Source organism: Leptidea sinapis, chromosome 33 (assembly GCF_905404315.1).
Source record: "Leptidea sinapis chromosome 33, ilLepSina1.1, whole genome shotgun sequence".
Classification (NCBI taxonomy): Eukaryota; Metazoa; Arthropoda; class Insecta; order Lepidoptera; family Pieridae; genus Leptidea; species Leptidea sinapis.
This window is the reverse complement of record NC_066297.1, coordinates 7,270,000-7,289,531: the sequence shown is the minus strand read 5'-3', so window position 1 is coordinate 7,289,531 and position 19,532 is coordinate 7,270,000. Positions and strand designations below refer to the sequence as shown.

Here is a 19,532-nt window from a genome sequence, read left to right as displayed (position 1 = left end):
TTTAACCAGACCGCCGGTCCATCTTGTGGGGGGCCTACCAACACTACGTCTTCCGGTACGTGGTCGGTTCTTCACTTTCCTTTTACCGCCGTTTTCAATAACCTATCTATCCTTAGTTTAACTTACTAGAGGTAGACAAATCTGTCCTTTTACGCTTACTTACATTTCAATAACCTATTGACAGATAGCATTGGACTATAGTCTATAACTGTATTGGACATAACTATGGATAGATAAGATCTTATCATTAAACGGTGACAGCAATGCATCCGTAAGTTAAACTAAGGATAGAAAGGTTATTGAAAACGGCCGTTTTTGGAAAAAATACCCAACGTACAGACACGTCTACTCTACAGTTTTATTGTAGTATGTATATGTACGTACAAGGTGTGTTTTTGTTTTGGACAATAAATGGAAAAGTACCTCAACCTTTTACTCGTGAAACTTGTCAAACTCGAGGTGAACCTTGGTAGTTGCAAAACTGCATGTGTTATTTATATTTGCTGGTATTAAGGTTGTTTTCTACTTCTCTACTTTTATCTGTCATTTAAAAAGCCACGATAAGTAATTGAAATTCAAATATTTTATTCAAAATAGGATTCAAAATCACTAAGTTTTTGTATTGTAGTTTTACCACCCATTCTAATAGACTGCCTCAGACCTCAGAAGAATGGGCGCAAGACACTCAGCGGGCTTTTTTTTTTTATAAAAGTATGGATTACAATGTAAAATCGTACAATAAACATTTATAATTAAAGAGCCTGAGGGTGTTCGCTTCATTCCCAGTCTGTGGTATCATTAAGCTAAAAATCGTTTATGCTATAATAACCTTTCCCACACATTTGTTTTGTACATTTTCTGGGATCATATTGTAGAAGCATTTACATCGCCTATTTACATTCCTTATTAAGTCTTTGAAAAAGTCTATACGCTATGGCATAAAAAATACATTGTTTACAGTATTTTCATGGTTAAATCATTCAGTCAACTTAAGAAAACAACTTGTTAATATAATTTGCCAATATGCTGCTAGGTATATTTTGTAATTTTAAATTCTCCCGCGTTGGCTGTATGGGTGTACCTTTGCCATCCCTTGAAGAAAAAATGAAACCACTCACCAGAGCTGAGTATGTATATACTACATTTCCCGCCTATTTAAGCGGGAGCTCGAAAACTTGTGGTATTTGTTTGTTTATTTATAAATTAAATTACCAAGTCGTAGAAAAAATATTGTATGTATGCAAAACTTTGCATCACTAGGTCATGTAACACTCGCGACCTTTCGGGTTCCGTCCGAGCGCTCTTTCCAACTGATAAAACTTTGAAATAACAAATTGTTTAGATTTCAATTGGGGTTAAAGCAGGTTATCAACTGAAATGTAGATCTTGTAGATGGAGCCACCACTTGAGAGTTGAGTGTTGAACAAGACATACCAAGATTTACTCCCCATGCGTAACTCAAACGGTTGGCTCAGTTGGTAAGAGCGCTCGGACGGAACCCAAAAGATCATGGGTTCGAGTCCCGCATCGTTCATAAATTTTGATTACTAATTTAATTTGTATAATTAATCCCAGAAGTGAGGGCTATCACTTTAAAATAAACAAATTGTTTAGATGTAAAAACAAGTCACTTGATAATGTTCTCCTTTAGTAAACTCGCTTCTAACGATGATGATGAACTAATGACATAACAGCGGTTATAAAACATATAACACTAGCTGTAGAAAACTTATAATCAAAGTTAAATTATTTATCATTCATTTATCTATCATTAAAATTAATATGTCGTGTTTGCATCAAGCGTCTCGCCAACACAGTCAGTTCCACCAAGTTGCACAATGTCTCGGCTCACTGCACACATAATAACTATTGCGTCGTATGTCCATCACAAGGCGACATTGTCCTCGATTCAGGCGTGTCCCTATAAGTTTCGCACTACATCCGATCAAAGACCGATCCGTACCCGTGAAAATACCGATCCAGAAATATCAGGCCGAATGCGGTTATTACCTATGCACTAGTCCGATCTACGATCCAAATTCAAGCAATTCAGGGGACACTTTTTGGCTTACGGCCTTTTATTTATTTATTTTATTGTTATGAAAATAAGGGACGAGACGAGCAGGACGTTCAGTCACAATGCAGTGCCGTATCAATTACCAACAGCTGAACGTCCTGCTCTCGTCCCTTATTTTCATAAAAAAAAGATGACCTGACAGTCCGATAATGTGTGATCATTTTGATTTGACTGTGTGTGCGTTAGTGGTGGTTTAATATTCAAAATATTAAGGCTGGGCTGCATTATATTAGTTTATATAGTTTAGGTTTAAGGCAAATTTAACGTTAACAGTAACTCACGTACGCAGACTATGTAAAAGTCAGCGACTTTAACATAGTCTGCGGTATGTGTTGGAACCTTTATATTCCTTGCATAGTTGAAGTTAACGTGTCAATATCGAATATTTATTTGAATCTTTTGACAGGTCGCTATTCAGCTATTTGACATTTACAAGAGCTTTAACACGCGAAGATTGACGGTTTACGGTTTACAGTTAAAGTTATGATGTCATCTAAATATTGTCGAATGATGGAACTCATTTATTGCTTAACCAGTACTATAACATGTATGTTATTGGTAAAGTTAGTTGGACATAGTATTTTTTTGGTTAACGCGAGTGTTAAACATTGAAATAAAACACTTTTAAAGGATTAAAACGCGTGTAATTGTAACTGTGTTTTTACATTAGATTTTTGCGTAAAAGTTATATTTTATTATTATTTTAGTTATCCCGACGTTTCAAGACCTTTTCAGATCTCGTTTTCAGGGGGACTGCAGATGAAATGAGTCAAAGATAGTATTTGTCATAGTTGTCATTATGAAGTTTAGCGCCATTTATTGCCTCGGAGATGGTATTTGTCTCTGTCTATCTCATCTGTCTACAGACAGATGGTTTTTGGCATAATATACTGACAGTGTCCTCTTCTTTTTTGGTATGTTTAGTGTAAATTAAAAAACACAGTTACAACTACACGCGTTTTTATCCTTTATAAGTGTTTTATTTAAAAAGTCAAGCGTGGCTGACTGTTTATTTATTTATTTATTTATTTATTAAGGCTTACCAACTAGATACATAATTTTACATATACGAATAAGATAAATATTAATAAGTGTTACTATTTACATATCTAAATTAAAGGTATGCACATTGTTACTAAACTAAAAAACAAATGCTAAAAACAAATTAGAAAAATAACAATAATTAATTTACTACTAATACTAATTACATAGTTACTAATCTATATTTAAGCCTTTTAATGACAAGGACTCCTGTTTTTTATAAAAGTTAATATTTGAAAATATACCGATGTTATGATCTAATTTAAATATTTTATTATAGCTTACACATATGAGTTGAATGGGAGAGTTTAATCCGTAGTTATTTCTATAAAATTTAATAAATATTGGGGAATAAGTACCTATTCGACAATTAAATGACGGTACACAAATGCCAATATTTTGAAGAATATCTGGACAGTCTATTAGGTTGTTTATGAGTTTGTAAAGAAAAATCAACTGGGCCGCCTTTCTACGCGTTTCTAGGGAATCAATTTTTAAGATTAATTAGCCTTTTTTGATAATCATAGATATGATAAGTTTTATCGATATAACTGAGTCTAGACACGAATTTTACGACTTGTCAATCAAAATCGGTTCCAGTAACAATAGATTCGCTTAACTTTTCTATCTTGCTATAACTGTGTTAGAGATGTTCTTTGTTGCACACTTAGGTTGTCTATACGATAATATATCTTAAGCTTAGATCATTTATGCGTCTGGGTAGAGCATCTAGTTGCTAGAAAACCGATGAAAACAGGCCAGGTTTATAACTTTAGTTTGCGTGACAAGCTACGTCTTACACTCGCGATTTGTGCTCAAAATAGAGGTCAACTGTCAACCACTGTTCAGGCATTCTCTATAAATAAATTTGAATGTTTTATTAAAAAATGGCTCTGTCGTAAATCCTACTACTCCACAGCTGATTATCTAAGTGATCGGACAGCCTGGGACTAGATTATAATAATTTTACAGCAATAGCAATGCATTACAATATTGAATATTTTTTTAAAAAAGAGCGCAAATAAAGAGCTGGGCGAGTTTCTTGCGCCGCTTCTTCTCTCTATTCGTATCTAGTATATCAGAAATGACAATCTAAACGAATCAATTTTGAGAAAATAAATACCTTTTATGCCTTTAACCTCAATTTATTTCATCATTTCACAGCTGTCACAGTCTATGTAGACGTATAAATGATTTAAGATTGTGAGTATGTAGTATTATTATTTTTGTGGCTATGTACGTTGCCAATAGATAGTGTCTACTTAAGCATAACTTTCCATGAGTCAAGGTGAAGCACCGCTATGTTATTGACTGACACATCGTTTAAATTCATAATTAATAATATTGACACATTTTTACACAAATTATCTTGCCCCAAATGAGGCATAGCCTGTACTATGGGTGCAAGACAACGATATATTTAATACAATATACTTAGTTAAACATACATAAATACAGATAAAAATCCACTACTCGGAAACAAACATCCTTATTCATAATATAAATGTTTGCACTTACCGGGATTCGAACCCGGAACATGAAATAAATTATTTTTTGTTACCACGCAAGAAACTGACCAGTTTCTCTTCTGTTTGTAATTATACGCCGTTTTTAATATATAACAACATTGTATTATTATATTCTATGAATATTACAGATATTTGTCTGTAATATAATATAATATACATGATTCCGCAATACCATTTGCACAATTAATAATGTTATAATTGGAAAAGAGGGCTATGCTTGGAGTTTCCCTACGAGATTGAATCAGAAATGAGAAGATCCGTAGGAGAACCAAAGTCACTTACATAGCACAGATGATTGCGAAACTGAAGTGGCAGTAGGCAGGGCACATAGTTCCAAGGACAGATGCCGTTACAGTAAAGTCCTCGAATAGCGACCACGTAACGGAAGACGCAGTGTTGGTAGGCTCCCCACAAGATGGACCTACGACCTGGTCAAGATCGCCGGAATACGTTGGACGAGGGCAGCGCAGGACCGATCGTTGTGAAAATCTTTGGGGGAGGACTTTATCCAGCAGTGGACGTCTTCCGGCTGATGATGATGAAAAGACACACGGACATATGAACACCTAAAGTCTTAAGCTGAGATCTATATTGCGTACTTAGACTTTGTTTACACTACACGAGACGAGCAGGACGTTCAGTCACAATGCAGTGCCGTATCAATTACCAACAGCTGAATGTCCTGCTCTCGTCCCTTATTTTCATAAAAAAAAAGATGACCTGACAGTCCGATAATGTGTGATCATTTTGATTTGACTGTGTGTGCGTTAGTGGTGGTTTAATATTCAAAATATTAAGGCTGGGCTGCATTATATTAGTTTATATAGTTTAGGTTTAAGGCAAATTTAACGTTAACAGTAACTCACGTACGCAGACTATGTAAAAGTCAGCGACTTTAACATAGTCTGCGGTATGTGTTGGAACCATTATATTCCTTGCATAGTTAAAGTTAACGTGTCAATATCGAATATTTATTTGAATCTTTTGACAGGTCGCTATTCAGCTATTTGACATTTACAAGAGCTTTAACACGCGATGATTGACGGTTTACGGTTTACAGTTAAAGTTATGATGTCATCTAAATATTGTCGAATGATGGAACTCATTTTTTGCTTAACCAGTACTATAACATGTATGTTATTGGTAAAGTTAGTTGGACATAGTATTTTTTTGGTTAACGCGAGTGTTAAACATTGAAATAAAACACTTTTAAAGGATTAAAACGCGTGTAATTGTAACTGTGTTTTTACATTAGATTTTTGCGTAAAAGTTATATTTTATTATTATTTTAGTTAACCCGACGTTTCAAGACCTTTTCAGATCTCGTTTTCAGGGGGACTGCAGATGAAATGAGTCAAAGATAGTATTTGTCATAGTTGTCATTATGAAGTTTAGCGCCATTTATTGCCTCGGAGATGGTATTTGCTGTAGACAGATGGTTTTTGGCATAATATACTGACAGTGTCCTCTTCTTTTTTGGTATGTTTAGTGTAAATTAAAAAACACAGTTACAATTACACGCGTTTTTATCCTTTAGAAGTGTTTTATTTAAAAAGTTAGTTCGTGCAACCCGGCTAATGTCAAGCGTGGCTGACTGTTTATTTATTTATTTATTTATTTAGTAAGGCTTACCAACTAGATACATAATTTTATATATACGAATAAGATAAAACATTAATAAGTGTTACTATTTACATATCTAAATTAAAGGTATGCACATTGTTACTAAACTAAAAAACTAATGCTAAAAACAAATTAGAAAAATAACAATAATTAATTTACTACTAATACTAATTACATAGTTACTAATCTATATTTAAGCCTTTTAATGACAAGGACTCCTGTTTTTTATAAAAGTTAATATTTGAAAATATACCGATGTTATGATCTAATTTAAATATTTTATTATAGCTTACACATATGAGTTGAATGGGAGAGTTTAATCCGTCTATAAAATTTAATAAATATTGGGGAATAAGTACCTATTCGACAATTAAATGACGGTACACAAATGCCAATATTTTGAAGAATATCTGGACAGTCTATTAGGTTGTTTATGAGTTTGTAAAGAAAAATCAACTGGGCCGCCTTTCTACGCGTTTCTAGGGAATCAATTTTTAAGATTAATTAGCCTTTTTTGATAATCATAGATATGATAAGTTTTATCGATATAACTGAGTCTAGACACGAATTTTACGACTTGTCAATCAAAATCGGTTCCAGTAACAATAGATTCGCTTAACTTTTCTATCTTGCTATAACTGTGTTAGAGATGTTCTTTGTTGCACACTTAGTTTGTCTATACGATAATATATCTTAAGCTTAGATCATTTATGCGTCTGGGTAGAGCATCTTGTTGCTAGAAAACCGATGAAAACAGGCCAGGTTTATAACTTTAGTTTGCGTGACAAGCTACGTCTTACACTCGCGATTTGTGCTCAAAATAGAGGTCAACTGTCAACCACTGTTCAGGCATTCTCTATAATTAAATTTGAATTTTTTATTAAAAAATGGCTCTGTCGTAAATCCTACTACTCCACAGCTGAATATCTAAGTGATCGGACAGCCTGGGACTAGATTATAATAATTTTACAGCAATAGCAATGACATTACAATATTGAATATTTTTTTTAAAAAGAGCGCAAATAAAGAGCTGGGCGAGTTTCTTGCGCCGCTTCTTTTCTCTCAGAGCGTCATTTGTTTCCGAAGCGTTAGTAGTATCTAGTATATCAGAAATGACAATCTAAACGAATCAATTTTGAGAAAATAAATACCTTTTATGCCTTTAACCTCAATTTTTTTCATCATCTCACAGCTGTCACAGTCTATGTAGACGTATAAATGATTTAAGATTGTGAGTATGTAGTATTATTATTTTTGTGGCTATGTACGTTGCCAATAGATAGTGTCTACTTAAGCATAACTTTCCATGAGTCAAGGTGAAGCACCGCTATGTTATTGACTGACACATCGTTTAAATTCATAATTAATAATATTGACACATTTTTACACAAATTATCTTGCCCCAATCAAGACATAGCCTGTACTATGGGTGCAAGACAACGATATATTTAATATAATATACTTACTTAAACATACATAAATACAGATAAAAATCCACGACTCGGAAACAAACATCCTTATTCATAATATAAATGTTTGCACTTACCGGGATTCGAACACGGAACATGAAATAAATTATTTTTTGTTTCCACGCAAGAAACTGACCAGTTTCTCTTCTGTTTGTAATTATACGCCGTTTTTAATATATTACAATATTGTATTATTATATTCTATGAATATTACAGATATTTGTCTGTAATATAATATAATATACATGATTCCGCAATACCATTTGCACAATTAATAATGTTATAATTGGAAAAGAGGGCTATGCTTGGAGTTTCCCTACGAGATTGAATCAGAAATGAGAAGATCCGTAGGAGAACCAAAGTCACTTACATAGCACAGATGATTGCGAAACTGAAGTGGCAGTAGGCAGGGCACATAGTTCCAAGGACAGATGCCGTTACAGTAAAGTCCTCGAATAGCGACCACGTAACGGAAGACGCAGTGTTGGTAGGCTCCCCACAAGATGGACCTACGACCTGGTCAAGATCGCCGGAATACGTTGGACGAGGGCAGCGCAGGACCGATCGTTGTGAAAATCTTTGGGGGAGGCCTTTATCCAGCAGTGGACGTCTTCCGGCTGATGATGATGAAAAGACACACGGACATATGAACACCTAAAGTCTTAAGCTGAGATCTATATTGCGTACTTAGACTTTGTTTACACTTTACTTAAACTTTGCTGAGTGAGATAAAACGCGAACTTGGATTTTTTATGGAAAAGGAGGACGAACGAGCGTACGGGTCACCTGGTGTTAAGTGATCATCGCCGCCCACGTTGTCTTGCCGGCCTTTAATGAAGGTGTACGCGCTTTTATTGAAGGTACCCATGTCGTATCGTCCCGGAAACACCGCACAAGGAAGCTCATTCCACAGCTTTGTAGTATGTGGAAGAAAACTCCTTGAAAACCGCACTGTGGAGGACTAATTTGTGGCGTGTCGGGTTTATTTACTTGGGTTTTGCATTGGGCTGTCTTAAGTTCAGCATAATTTCAGATGTCAATCGAATATAAAAACTTAATCAAAGAATACTAAAAGATTATAAATAGAAGCTTAAACTCGGCAAAGTTATACGTAAGTAAAGTCAAGTTCGGTCTATAGCTCAGCTCAGCCTTAGTAATATTGAGTAACAAGACACAGTTATGTCTTAAATGACAATATGAGTGAGCTAAGTTTACGGATCAACCTATCAGACGTAATAACTGTTTCTAACGTAAAAACCACCCACAAGAGTTTGCATATTTTAAGCAGATATGGCAAATCAAAATTGCAAATGTTTCGTTCAAACGGTATTATTTCCTAATTCGTTTCGTTAATGGCCATAACTAGAAACCTCTTAATATATTTTACACGGCATTACTCACGGTTTGTCGGTATGGGTAACGTTAAACTAGTTTCGGATGATTCGGAGGTCCATCTGGAGGTCTACTCGCAAAATTGACAACGATACATTCGGAACGATACGATAATACTCCGAATATATCGCACCTACCCTATAGGTACTCTTATCTAACAAATGTTCGAATTCCTTATCGTTAATCGTAACCATAGACTAATATTTTGATTTTTGAAATTGAAAAGACTCAAGGACTGACTCCACAATCACAATAAAAGCACAACTAGATTTGGAAACGATAATAGCAACGACAGCCTAGAAAGTGTTGTTGAAATTATCGTAAAAGTGACGTTTGATTATTTGTCAAATTCGAATATTCGTCACTGACATTTACAACTTAGTGTAGGGTTAGGACCGATAATATCGAATAATGTTTTGTTCGTTCAATCATCGTTTCGACATTGAATACGATGTAACTAAGAGTCTGATTCGACACGACTAATGCAACGAATATTTTAGGAGTACGCCCCCTGTCCGTCTTACACTGCGGATTTGCGCTCGCAGTGCGCGGCCTGATAGCGCGGGGGGTAGAAGCACTGAAACGGTTGTATCATTATTGGTTTTCACGGGTGCACGAAATGTACTCACAATGTGCTCTAGATACAAACCTCTAGTGAGCCAAAGGAAATGAATTATTTATGGGGAACTGCATATCTGCTTTTTTTTTAAATTGCTAAAAACGTTTATGTGTTTAAGGTTACTATAACATAAACGACTTTCTTAATGATACTACATACGAAAAAGAAAGGAGCGAACGTCCTCAGGCTTTTAAATAATATGCTTAATTGTACGATATTACTTTGTACACCTATTTTTATGAAAAAAAGCCCGCTGAGTTTGTTACGCCCGTTCTTCTCAGGTCTGAGGCATTCTTTTTGGAATGTGTGGTAATTTTTGACTTTCAGTAAGTAAATGTTACATCCTATTTTGAATCAAAATATTTGAATTTAATTCTTTACAACGTAGCTAAAGGCGATGCATTAATATTAAAACAAATGACAATCTCACTAACTTAAATGAACTGTCGGTGTGTTCCATTTTCAAATGTCGTTATTGTTTTTTTAAATAATCATTACTAATAAATGGAGAGTCACTTTAGTATATTGCGGAAACAATTGAACCGATCGGAATAATATTTATATCATAAGATACAGCGTGTTTCGGAGAAGGTTCTAGTGTATGATATGTTGGTGATTACTTATCTGGAACCTATATTTTTAATTTAGAAGTATATATATTCGCCACACAAATAATATAGTCATTGCCATTTCCTAACATAATATGACAATTCATACAATGAACGGGCGCGGGGTACTTAATTTATATCACAAAACGTCTGCCCGGCCAGCATTTTTTTTCTATAAAATACCTGTCCAAAAACTTTCCTTAGATCATTTATACGTCTAGATAGTGTGACAGCTATGAAAACATCGAAAAAAATAGAGGTCGACTGTTAACCTCTATTTTGAGCAATGCACGCACACTAACACAAAGTGACACACAATTCGCGAGTAGACGTAGCTTGTCACGCACACTAAAGTAATGAACCTGGCATGTTAGCAGCAAGAGCAATAAATTATCCTATAAACTTTCAGTATTTTATTATTTATTAGATTCAGTTTGAGTTCCACGTGTGTTTATGAAAAATTCTCATAATTCTTGCTTCGCTTTGAATTTTTTGGCTTCTTCTTTCCAACTATACCACAAAAAAATATCATAATCACATTTATTCGATAAACTGAACAAAATTCGGATTGGTGTTCAGCGGCTTTGCACCTCTGACCCTGAACAAACAATGGGAAGATGGGACAATGAGCTGTGGTGGTATTGTCACCACAGTACACGTGACAAGGTCGTGGATTTTTGTAGTGAACCATGAGTCAATGACTCAGGATGTTTTGTTCGACATAAGATTATTATCTTTATTGACTTGAGATGTCGCTCTTGCAAATCTAAATAATTTGTTATTTTTAATGTCTCTTACTTCTGGGGTTAATGCTTATTATCTGTTTTTGTTTGTCTCCAGGGTTCGTGTTAGCCTCAGCAGTGGTACTGCTGCTGGTGGGCATAATCTGCGGCATATTCTTCTCTTCCTGGGTCCGGCTCGTCATAGACCATGTAAGTACCCACAAGCGCAATATCATCTAAGTTACTCTGCATTGAAACTAATAAATAGTTAATGTCCGGACGACTGAGCCTTGCTCGGATTTTTAAGAATGTATAAAACTTGAACAAAAAATAACTAATCGGAAATCTGGATTCGAACTGGGGTCTTCTGCTTTCCGGATCACCCATCTGAGCTATTACAGTCTTGTATATAGTGGTGAAATTTATCTTTGTAGTCTAATGTTATTGTAGCTGTTTCTCATTAAACCACAGATAAAACCACATTTTTTAAAATTGAAACCTAGCTAGATCGACTTATCGTCCCCGAAATCCGCTGTATACTACATTTTATGAAAATCGTTGGGGCCATTTCCGAGATTCAGATTATATAGGATTGCTTGTTTAAAGATATAAGATTTGAAGAATCTATTGCTGTCGTGTGTGCACGGCCACGCGCTGGTGTAAGTCTCAATTTGTATCGAGGTAAAGTGACCCCTTAATGGATGAATGACGTGAATAAGCAACACTTGGAAGCGGTACTGGTCACTAAAAGAAATATTTAATAACGAAACAATACCAATGTCTGTTAAAAGTAAATTGTACAACACCAGCATCCTCCCTTATCTCACATATGGGAGCCAAACCTGGCCTGCTACGAGCAAAAACAACCAAAAGCTATTAATATTATTACTAAAAAGTCTGTCAACGTAATATGGAACGAATTATGTTAAAAATTTGGCTAGGGCATCGGTGGACAACCTCAAAAATAAGGAAAAGGACAAAAGTGAGCGATGTATTGGAGAAAATAAGAAAACTCAAATGGCACTGGACTGGACATAGGTCGGACAAAGGAAAATAAACAAAGGATGTATTAGAGTGAAATGAAAAAAAAGAAATGGGAAAAGACAAAGAAGATGTCAAATAAAAAAATGGGAGGATGATTTACCAACAGGATGGAGAAGGTTAGCTCGAGATAGAGATAAGTGGAAGGAACTGGGAGAGGCCTATGTCGAAAGACAACCTGATCAAAAAAGTGGTTGTTGAACATTAAAATAACTTTATTTAATTTTACTTATAGATTTAGGAAAACATTTTTATAAGTAGTATATAAGTTTTTTTTTATTTTTTGAAAGTATATGGTCAGTGAATAAAGGCTTTTATTATTATTATAAAGTGGCCCCTTATAAAATATTAGCATAATATGTGTGATAAATACAAATAGGTATGTAGTGAGTTTTGTTTTGCCGCGAAATATGTACAGGGCTGTCAGGTCAAATTGCAAGGGTTGTCGCAAAAACTTGCCGAGAGATTTTTTATGACAATAAGGGACGAGACGAGCAGGACGTTCTGCTGATGGTAATACGCCCTGCCTATTACAATGCAGTGCCGCTGAGAATTCTTGAAAATCCCAAAAATTTTGAGCATGACTACTATTGCAATTCAATTTTCATATCATCCCCACCATCTGGATGTGTTTTCAAGGAGCTTTCTTCCACGTACTACAAGCTGTGGAATGAGCTTCCTTGTGCGGTGTTTTCGGGACGATACGACATGGGTACCTTCAAAAAAGCGTGTACACCTTCCTTAGAGGCCGGCAACGCTCCTGTGATTCCTCTGGTGTTGCAAAAGAATGTGAACACTTATCATCAAAAGAAGAATATCGAGGAAAACCTCTTGGTTCTTGTTCTTCTGTTGTTGGCGTATTAGGAGTATTAAACGGGATGACGAATCCTATTAAGCGTTAGAAAATGTATAAAAACATGTCTTAAGTTGCAAGGACTGGCGTAAAATCGTATTAAGCGGGTTCTACTGTACTTTAAGCCTTTAAGTTGCTATTAGCCATCTAGAAGACGACGTGTTTTCTTACATTAAAATATAATTATGAGTGATGTAATCGTCCATTATTGAATGTCTAGTGCACTTTGCGAACCTGCGAAGCCTTCACCACCGTCTGAAATGTAGTAAATCGGTGTTAATTGCTTGTAAAAGTCGGCATTGCACGTTTCGTATGCGTATGTCGCAACAGTGTTGGCATGCTTTATGTGCATAATCATTGTGCTTTTGAACGGTTTTAATTCGAATTCAAATGTTTTTTATTTAAATTAGCATATGAAATCACTTATTGAAGGTCAAAAACTACTAGCCATTCGAAATTGAATGCCTCAGACGAACGGGCGCAACAAACTCAACGTGCTTCGATACAATCAAATGATAATTTAACAAGCATGACGTCGGTCGTTTCATTCCCAATCTGTGGTATTTTTTTTTTACTTTTAAATTTAATATTGATAAATTTGTAGTTATTTAATTGAATTGTTATTTTACAGTATCTTCAAAATTTGCCATAGTAATGCCAATGATAACTACCAAGTTAAATGGTTTACTGTTAGTCTAACTCTATTTGATCCCACGATGCAGTCTCCGACTAGTGTGGCGATTCAAAGACAATCACAATGTATTGTAATTTAATGAAAATGCATATGTAATAAATAATTTATTCTTATTCATTAAGAAAGTAATTTATGTTATAGTTACCTTTACCACATAAACGTCTTTTGACAATTCTTTTGAATATGTTATCGCATTATGTGGCCGCAGCATAGTAATCATAAGAGGCATTAACTGTTACAAAACTAATTTTTACGTAAGTGTAAACTATAGAAATCTAAATGACTATGAATACTAAAGTTCCTTCCTATATAGCAACAAGGAATTTTAGTATTCATAGTCATACCTATATAGGTATATACATGATACATTGCTACGTACGCTTGCAACGCTTCGGATATTGAGTGACTTGCAGTTCAATCGACAAATAAATTTAGAATCTTATAGTTTTCATCTCCCTAAATGTTAAAGGTGGTCCATGCCAATATTTTTTTTTTAAGTTTGTTTGATTATGAGTCAGCATTAAAAAATACATACAACTTCAAATTTTCACCCATCTACGATCAACAGTTACTTTTGTATCGCGATTTTAACATCGGCAATACAACGTTTGCTGGGTCAGTCAAAATTTGTCATAAAATCTTCTATGCTTTGTTCAACTCTCAGGTTGTAACTTCATTTACAGGATCTACTTTACAGTTGATAACCTGCTCAACCACAACCTGAAAGTTGAAACAAACCATACAAGATATTATGACACTCGAACGGTTGGCTCAGTTGAAAGAGCACTCGCACGGAACGCGAGAGGTTGCGGGTTTTCGTGTCCCGCATCGTTCATAAAATTTCGTTTTCAAATTTTATTTGTGTGTCAATTGAATCTGTCATCAAAATACGAACGAGTGAAATTATATCCTCAGAACTATTTCATCTTATATCAGCCCGTGCTACACGCTCTAAAAATTTATTACATAATATCTCAAACAAAAGGACGAATACTGGTATACGTAAACCACTGCACAGAATGTTTACTCTCTAAAACTCGAGATTTAATGATGTAGATATGTTTTCGTGTTCTTCTAAAACTTACAAATTCAGAATAAAACAAATCTTGGCACAAACAGAGGAGTTTGAAAACACCAAATTTCACCTAAATTGTAAGAACGTCTACAATTACGTGTGGGAGGCTCCTTTGCACAGGATGCCGGCTAGATTATGGGTACCACAACGGTGCCGGTTTCTGCCGTGAAGCAGTAATGTGTTTCGGTCTGAAGGGCGCCGTAGCAAGTGAAATTACTGGGCAAATGAGACTTAACATCTTATGTCTCAAGGTGACGAGCAGAATTTTTGGGTTTTTCAAGAATCCTGAGCGGCATTGAATTGTAATGCGCAGGGTGTATCAATTTCCATCAGTTGAACGTCCTGCTCGTCTCGTCCCGTATTGGTATAAAAACATTGGATTATGTCAGATTTATTTATTATTTTGTATAATTTCAAGTTCTTCGATTTTGTTAACTGGTTGTTTGCTTCTTGGTTTAATTTAAGTGTTAGATAATTTAAATATTACGTGTACTCAGTGAAACTGTTTATGGAGACATCCTTATATTATTCTTATTTCTATTTCAGTATGCCTTTTTTATTATTATTGAAGGATGTGTCTGTATTTGTATCCAAATAAATCAATAGAAAATACCACCGTCTTCTCCTAACGGGCTGCTCGAGGACGGTACGAGACGAAGTAGATCAGGAGAATCCGTAATTGTACATCGCAAATCTATAATCTTTTACAACAAGATCCCAGAAAATGTTCAAAATAAAAGTATTACGTTATTCAAAAAGAATTGTTAAATAACGTTTGTGTGGTAAAGGTTGCTATAACATAATTAGTGACCTTCTCAATGATACCACAGATTGTGAATGGACCGACCGCCCTCAGGCTATTAAATAGTTTTTAGTTAAGTTTAATTGTACAACATTACTTTGTAAACATATTTTTTTGATAGAAAAAAAAAGCCCGCTGTGCTTGTTGCGCCCATTCTTCTCAGGTCTGAGGCATTCGTTTTGGAATGGGTGGTAGTTTTTGACTTTCAATAAGTGATGTAACATCCTATTTTGAATCAAAATATTTGAATTTGAAAATAAACTCCTGTACCTAATGGCTGATTCTTCCTTCAGGTAGTACAAACTGGTGAACTTCTTTGTATCTGGCTGGTGTCTATATTGTCATCAATGTTTTTTTTCCTTTTTTGGAAGGGCTGCACCTTGTATTATACAAGGTGTTAAGAAGCAAGGCAGGCTGACTCTAGTGCATTGTTTAGCTCCTAATATGGGTAATGTACAATAATAATGACACATCTCGATGCCAATTATTATTCATAAGTTCAACGGAATAGTTTACGAGGTAGACTTCCCTGCGGTCACGATGCCAGTGATTCATAGTTCATACACACATCTGACAGGAATTTATTTACGCTCAAGTCATTGATAGCGTCATCTCTCAAAGTTACCACTTTAAGTTTCAGTCACTCGAAAATCGACTAAATATAATAGATATTATGAAATTATATAAAAATTATTAATGGAAAATTAATATGTCCACACCTTTCAGCAAATATTAATCAGATTGACAATTCCTCTTATGTATCACACAGTAGAACGAAATTAGGTATAAATTCGCCTCTCATTAGAATTAAACGATCTTATAACAAATTGCAAGCTATATCTAATATTTTTTATTTAATTTTCAATATTGCTGTTTTTACTAACGTGTTTTTTTTTTTCGTGTATATACTTTTAATAGATGTTACACTTCGAACTATAGTTAGTTATGATTAATTATTTTAATGTTTAATGTAAGTTCAAAAGCGTATTATAATTAATAAATCAGAAACTGCTGTAGGACTCTTTTACTTAAGGTAGAATAGACATGTATTTATTTACCGTAGGGAGTGACAGTAACTTAACACATTAGAACAACACTTGGAACAAGTCATGAAGCTACATCAGTTTGTAAAGGGGCTTTGGCATGGGGAGAAGAACTGATTAGAATCTCCCAGCCACAGTAACTATACATTCCAGTACAATAATTACTGAATAAAATAGAAAACTACGTTCGTTCACAGTTTAAAAATAAACAGTTTATAATTGTATTACTGTAGATCGGGATTTCACTGTTTGTAAAATGTTTTTCTTAGATCATTTATACGTCTAGATAGACTATGACCTTTGAAGACGTCGAAAAAAATATAGAGTTAACCTATATTTTGAATATACACTTAGACAAAGTGTCATATAAATCGTGAATGTAACATAGTCACGCACACTAAAGTAGTAACCTGGCCTGTTCTTATCGGTTGTTTTAAAGCAAGAGTCTGTATCGTGGCTTGTGAATGATCTAAGCTGTTTTAAATAAGATACTGTAATATATTTATTATGTTTCCAATATATATTATTAAATGAAAAAGGTGTGTCCGAATAATACAACGCTATTTGTAAGACAGTGGATGTATTTGATGACAAATTACTGGAATTCAAAAGAGCTGTTTCACATTGTTGTTTGAGAATGGGTGAATTCGCGTTCTCCAAATTCTATATAATTCTTTACACCTAGATATCTATTTTATTCCTTTTACATAAAAGTCATGCTCAGTTTCTTGCGCTCTCCCCAGGCTTATAGATGCTTTCGTGGGTTGTAAATTCTTATTTTCAGTTAGTGACTGTAAAATCAAATTTGTTTAAGTATGTGTGAGCGCGTTGAAGTCTTCTGTACTGGTAACATGAATTTGATTTTGAATTAGTTTTATAACAAAGTTATTAACCTATTTGAAGTTATTACTGATAATTACTTGATGACTATATTGATTTGGTATGCTAAGGGACCCTTCATGGTTTTCAAGTAACTTTCTTCCAGGTACAGCCAATATTTGGAACGAATTTCCCTGAGCGGTGTTTTAAAATTGATGGCACAGATACTACCATTAATCTATATGTACATAAGAGATTTCCACTTATATATTAACTTATCATGATATCTCTGGAAGCATTAGGCGTAGACTTAAAATTTGGTAGTAATATTCCTTTCACGGATTAGAGGTCAGTATATCTAGTCTTGCCACAAATACTGAAACAAAAAAAGAAATATCTGTTGCAAATAACATTTATTACTTTTACAGTGTGTTAGTTTAATCTATATATCTTCTATATATATAAAAATCAATTGCTGTTCGTTAGTCTCGCTAAAACTCGAGAACGGCTGGACCGTGTTCGGAATTAAATAAAAACAACGATTTTGTTTTTCCTTTGATGTGTCCCCCGTCGTCCGATATTTGTTTTGTATGGACATATTTTCTATGAGAGAATTTATTGACGCACGGTTTGACAGTTCTGCTGTGAAACAATTTCATTACACCAACAGTGCATATTTTACGAAATAATTCTTGATGTTATGAAATATTATTGACAAATTAATAAAAAACATTATTTTATTTATTATATACAGAACAACGTCTGTCGGGTCAACTAGTACATAAATATAAAACAATTTAAAATATAAAAAGCTTATTTAAAGTGGTCTCCATTGTCTACAATATAATCCTTTAAACGTTGAGGCCAGTTATCAATTTCTTAAAAATTTATCAAAGCACGCACTCTTTCCATGGGAAAATTCTTGACTGCCAATCGTACGGATTCTTTTAGGGACTCCAAATTATCATGGCGTTAAGAGCAAGCGGTACTCTCTAAAATTGAGCATAAATCATAATCCAGCGGATTAAGATTGGGACTAGATGACGGCGAGACTTCAGCTCTGATGAATTCCGAAACGTTCGTTTCCAACCAAGACTGCGTAGACCAAGCTTTATGAAACGTTGCCGAGGCTTGCTGGAGGGACCATTGGTTATTGAACATGGTGTTGTTAAGGGGCTTCACTTCCATCTAAAGAATGGTATCTTGATACACTTGTGCCGATAATTTGATAGATTTTTCACAAAAGTATGGTCCAGTTACCCCTTCATAGCTGATACGCCACCAAACCATCACTGAAGTCGGATAGCGCCCCCGTTGCACTCTGTTCACTAATTGGGAAGCTTTCTTAGAGCTTTGAGCCTAAATACGGTCATTTTGTTTGTTATATGTTGCTCAATTGTAAAAAAATTCTCATCATGTTTTCTCAGTTCTGTTCTTGGTTCCCCCCGATAAATCATGCCATAATTAATGCCTGTGCAACCGTGAAGATTACTTATATTATATCCGGAACTAGTAATTACTATGAAATGAGTGCCCTGTGCTTCCCCGGAGCATTAAAAGAATAGGGAGGTGCCAGGCTAAAGGGGCGACTTAAGACATGTATCAGTGGGAGGCACCCTTGCACAGGATGCCAGCTAGATTATAGGTATCAGAATGGTGCCTTTTTCTGCGGTGAAGCAGTAATGTGTATGCATTAGTCTGAAGGGCGCCGTAGCTAGTGTAATTATTGGGTGAATGAGACGCAACAATCTATGTCTCAAGGTGACGAGCGTAATTGTAGTGCCGCTCAAAATTTTTGGGTTTTTCAAGAATCTTGAGCGGCACTGCATTGCCCATTACAATGCACGTAACAATTACCATCAACTGAACGTCCTACTCGTTTCGTCGCTTATTGTCATAAGAAATGAGTTTTAGGTCCATATTCCTGACAGCGTCTCATTTGTAAAACGGTCATGTCTTCATAAATGAGACGATATTATTAATAGCAAGTTGGCTAACATTTATCGCTCAACAAGAAATATCGAATGAACGCGCTCAGACGGATTTATTAAAATCTATTCAACACTGGTAGCCAAGATGGCGGAAACTAAAGAATTCCTGCAAGATGACGTAATAAATATTTGTG

At 35.0% G+C, this 19,532-nt stretch overlaps 1 protein-coding gene across 2 annotated transcripts in view; it reads left to right on the top strand.

The window, feature by feature from the left end:
* The window catches only part of LOC126974719 (scavenger receptor class B member 1), a 125,654-nt gene that overhangs the window by 82,157 nt on the left and 23,965 nt on the right, over nt 1-19,532 (top strand). For both annotated transcript variants that reach the window (XM_050822311.1, XM_050822312.1), the window contains one exon: nt 11,199-11,290. In XM_050822311.1, the coding sequence (XP_050678268.1) occupies nt 11,199-11,290 (92 nt within the window). The remainder of the gene's footprint in view (nt 1-11,198; nt 11,291-19,532) is intronic.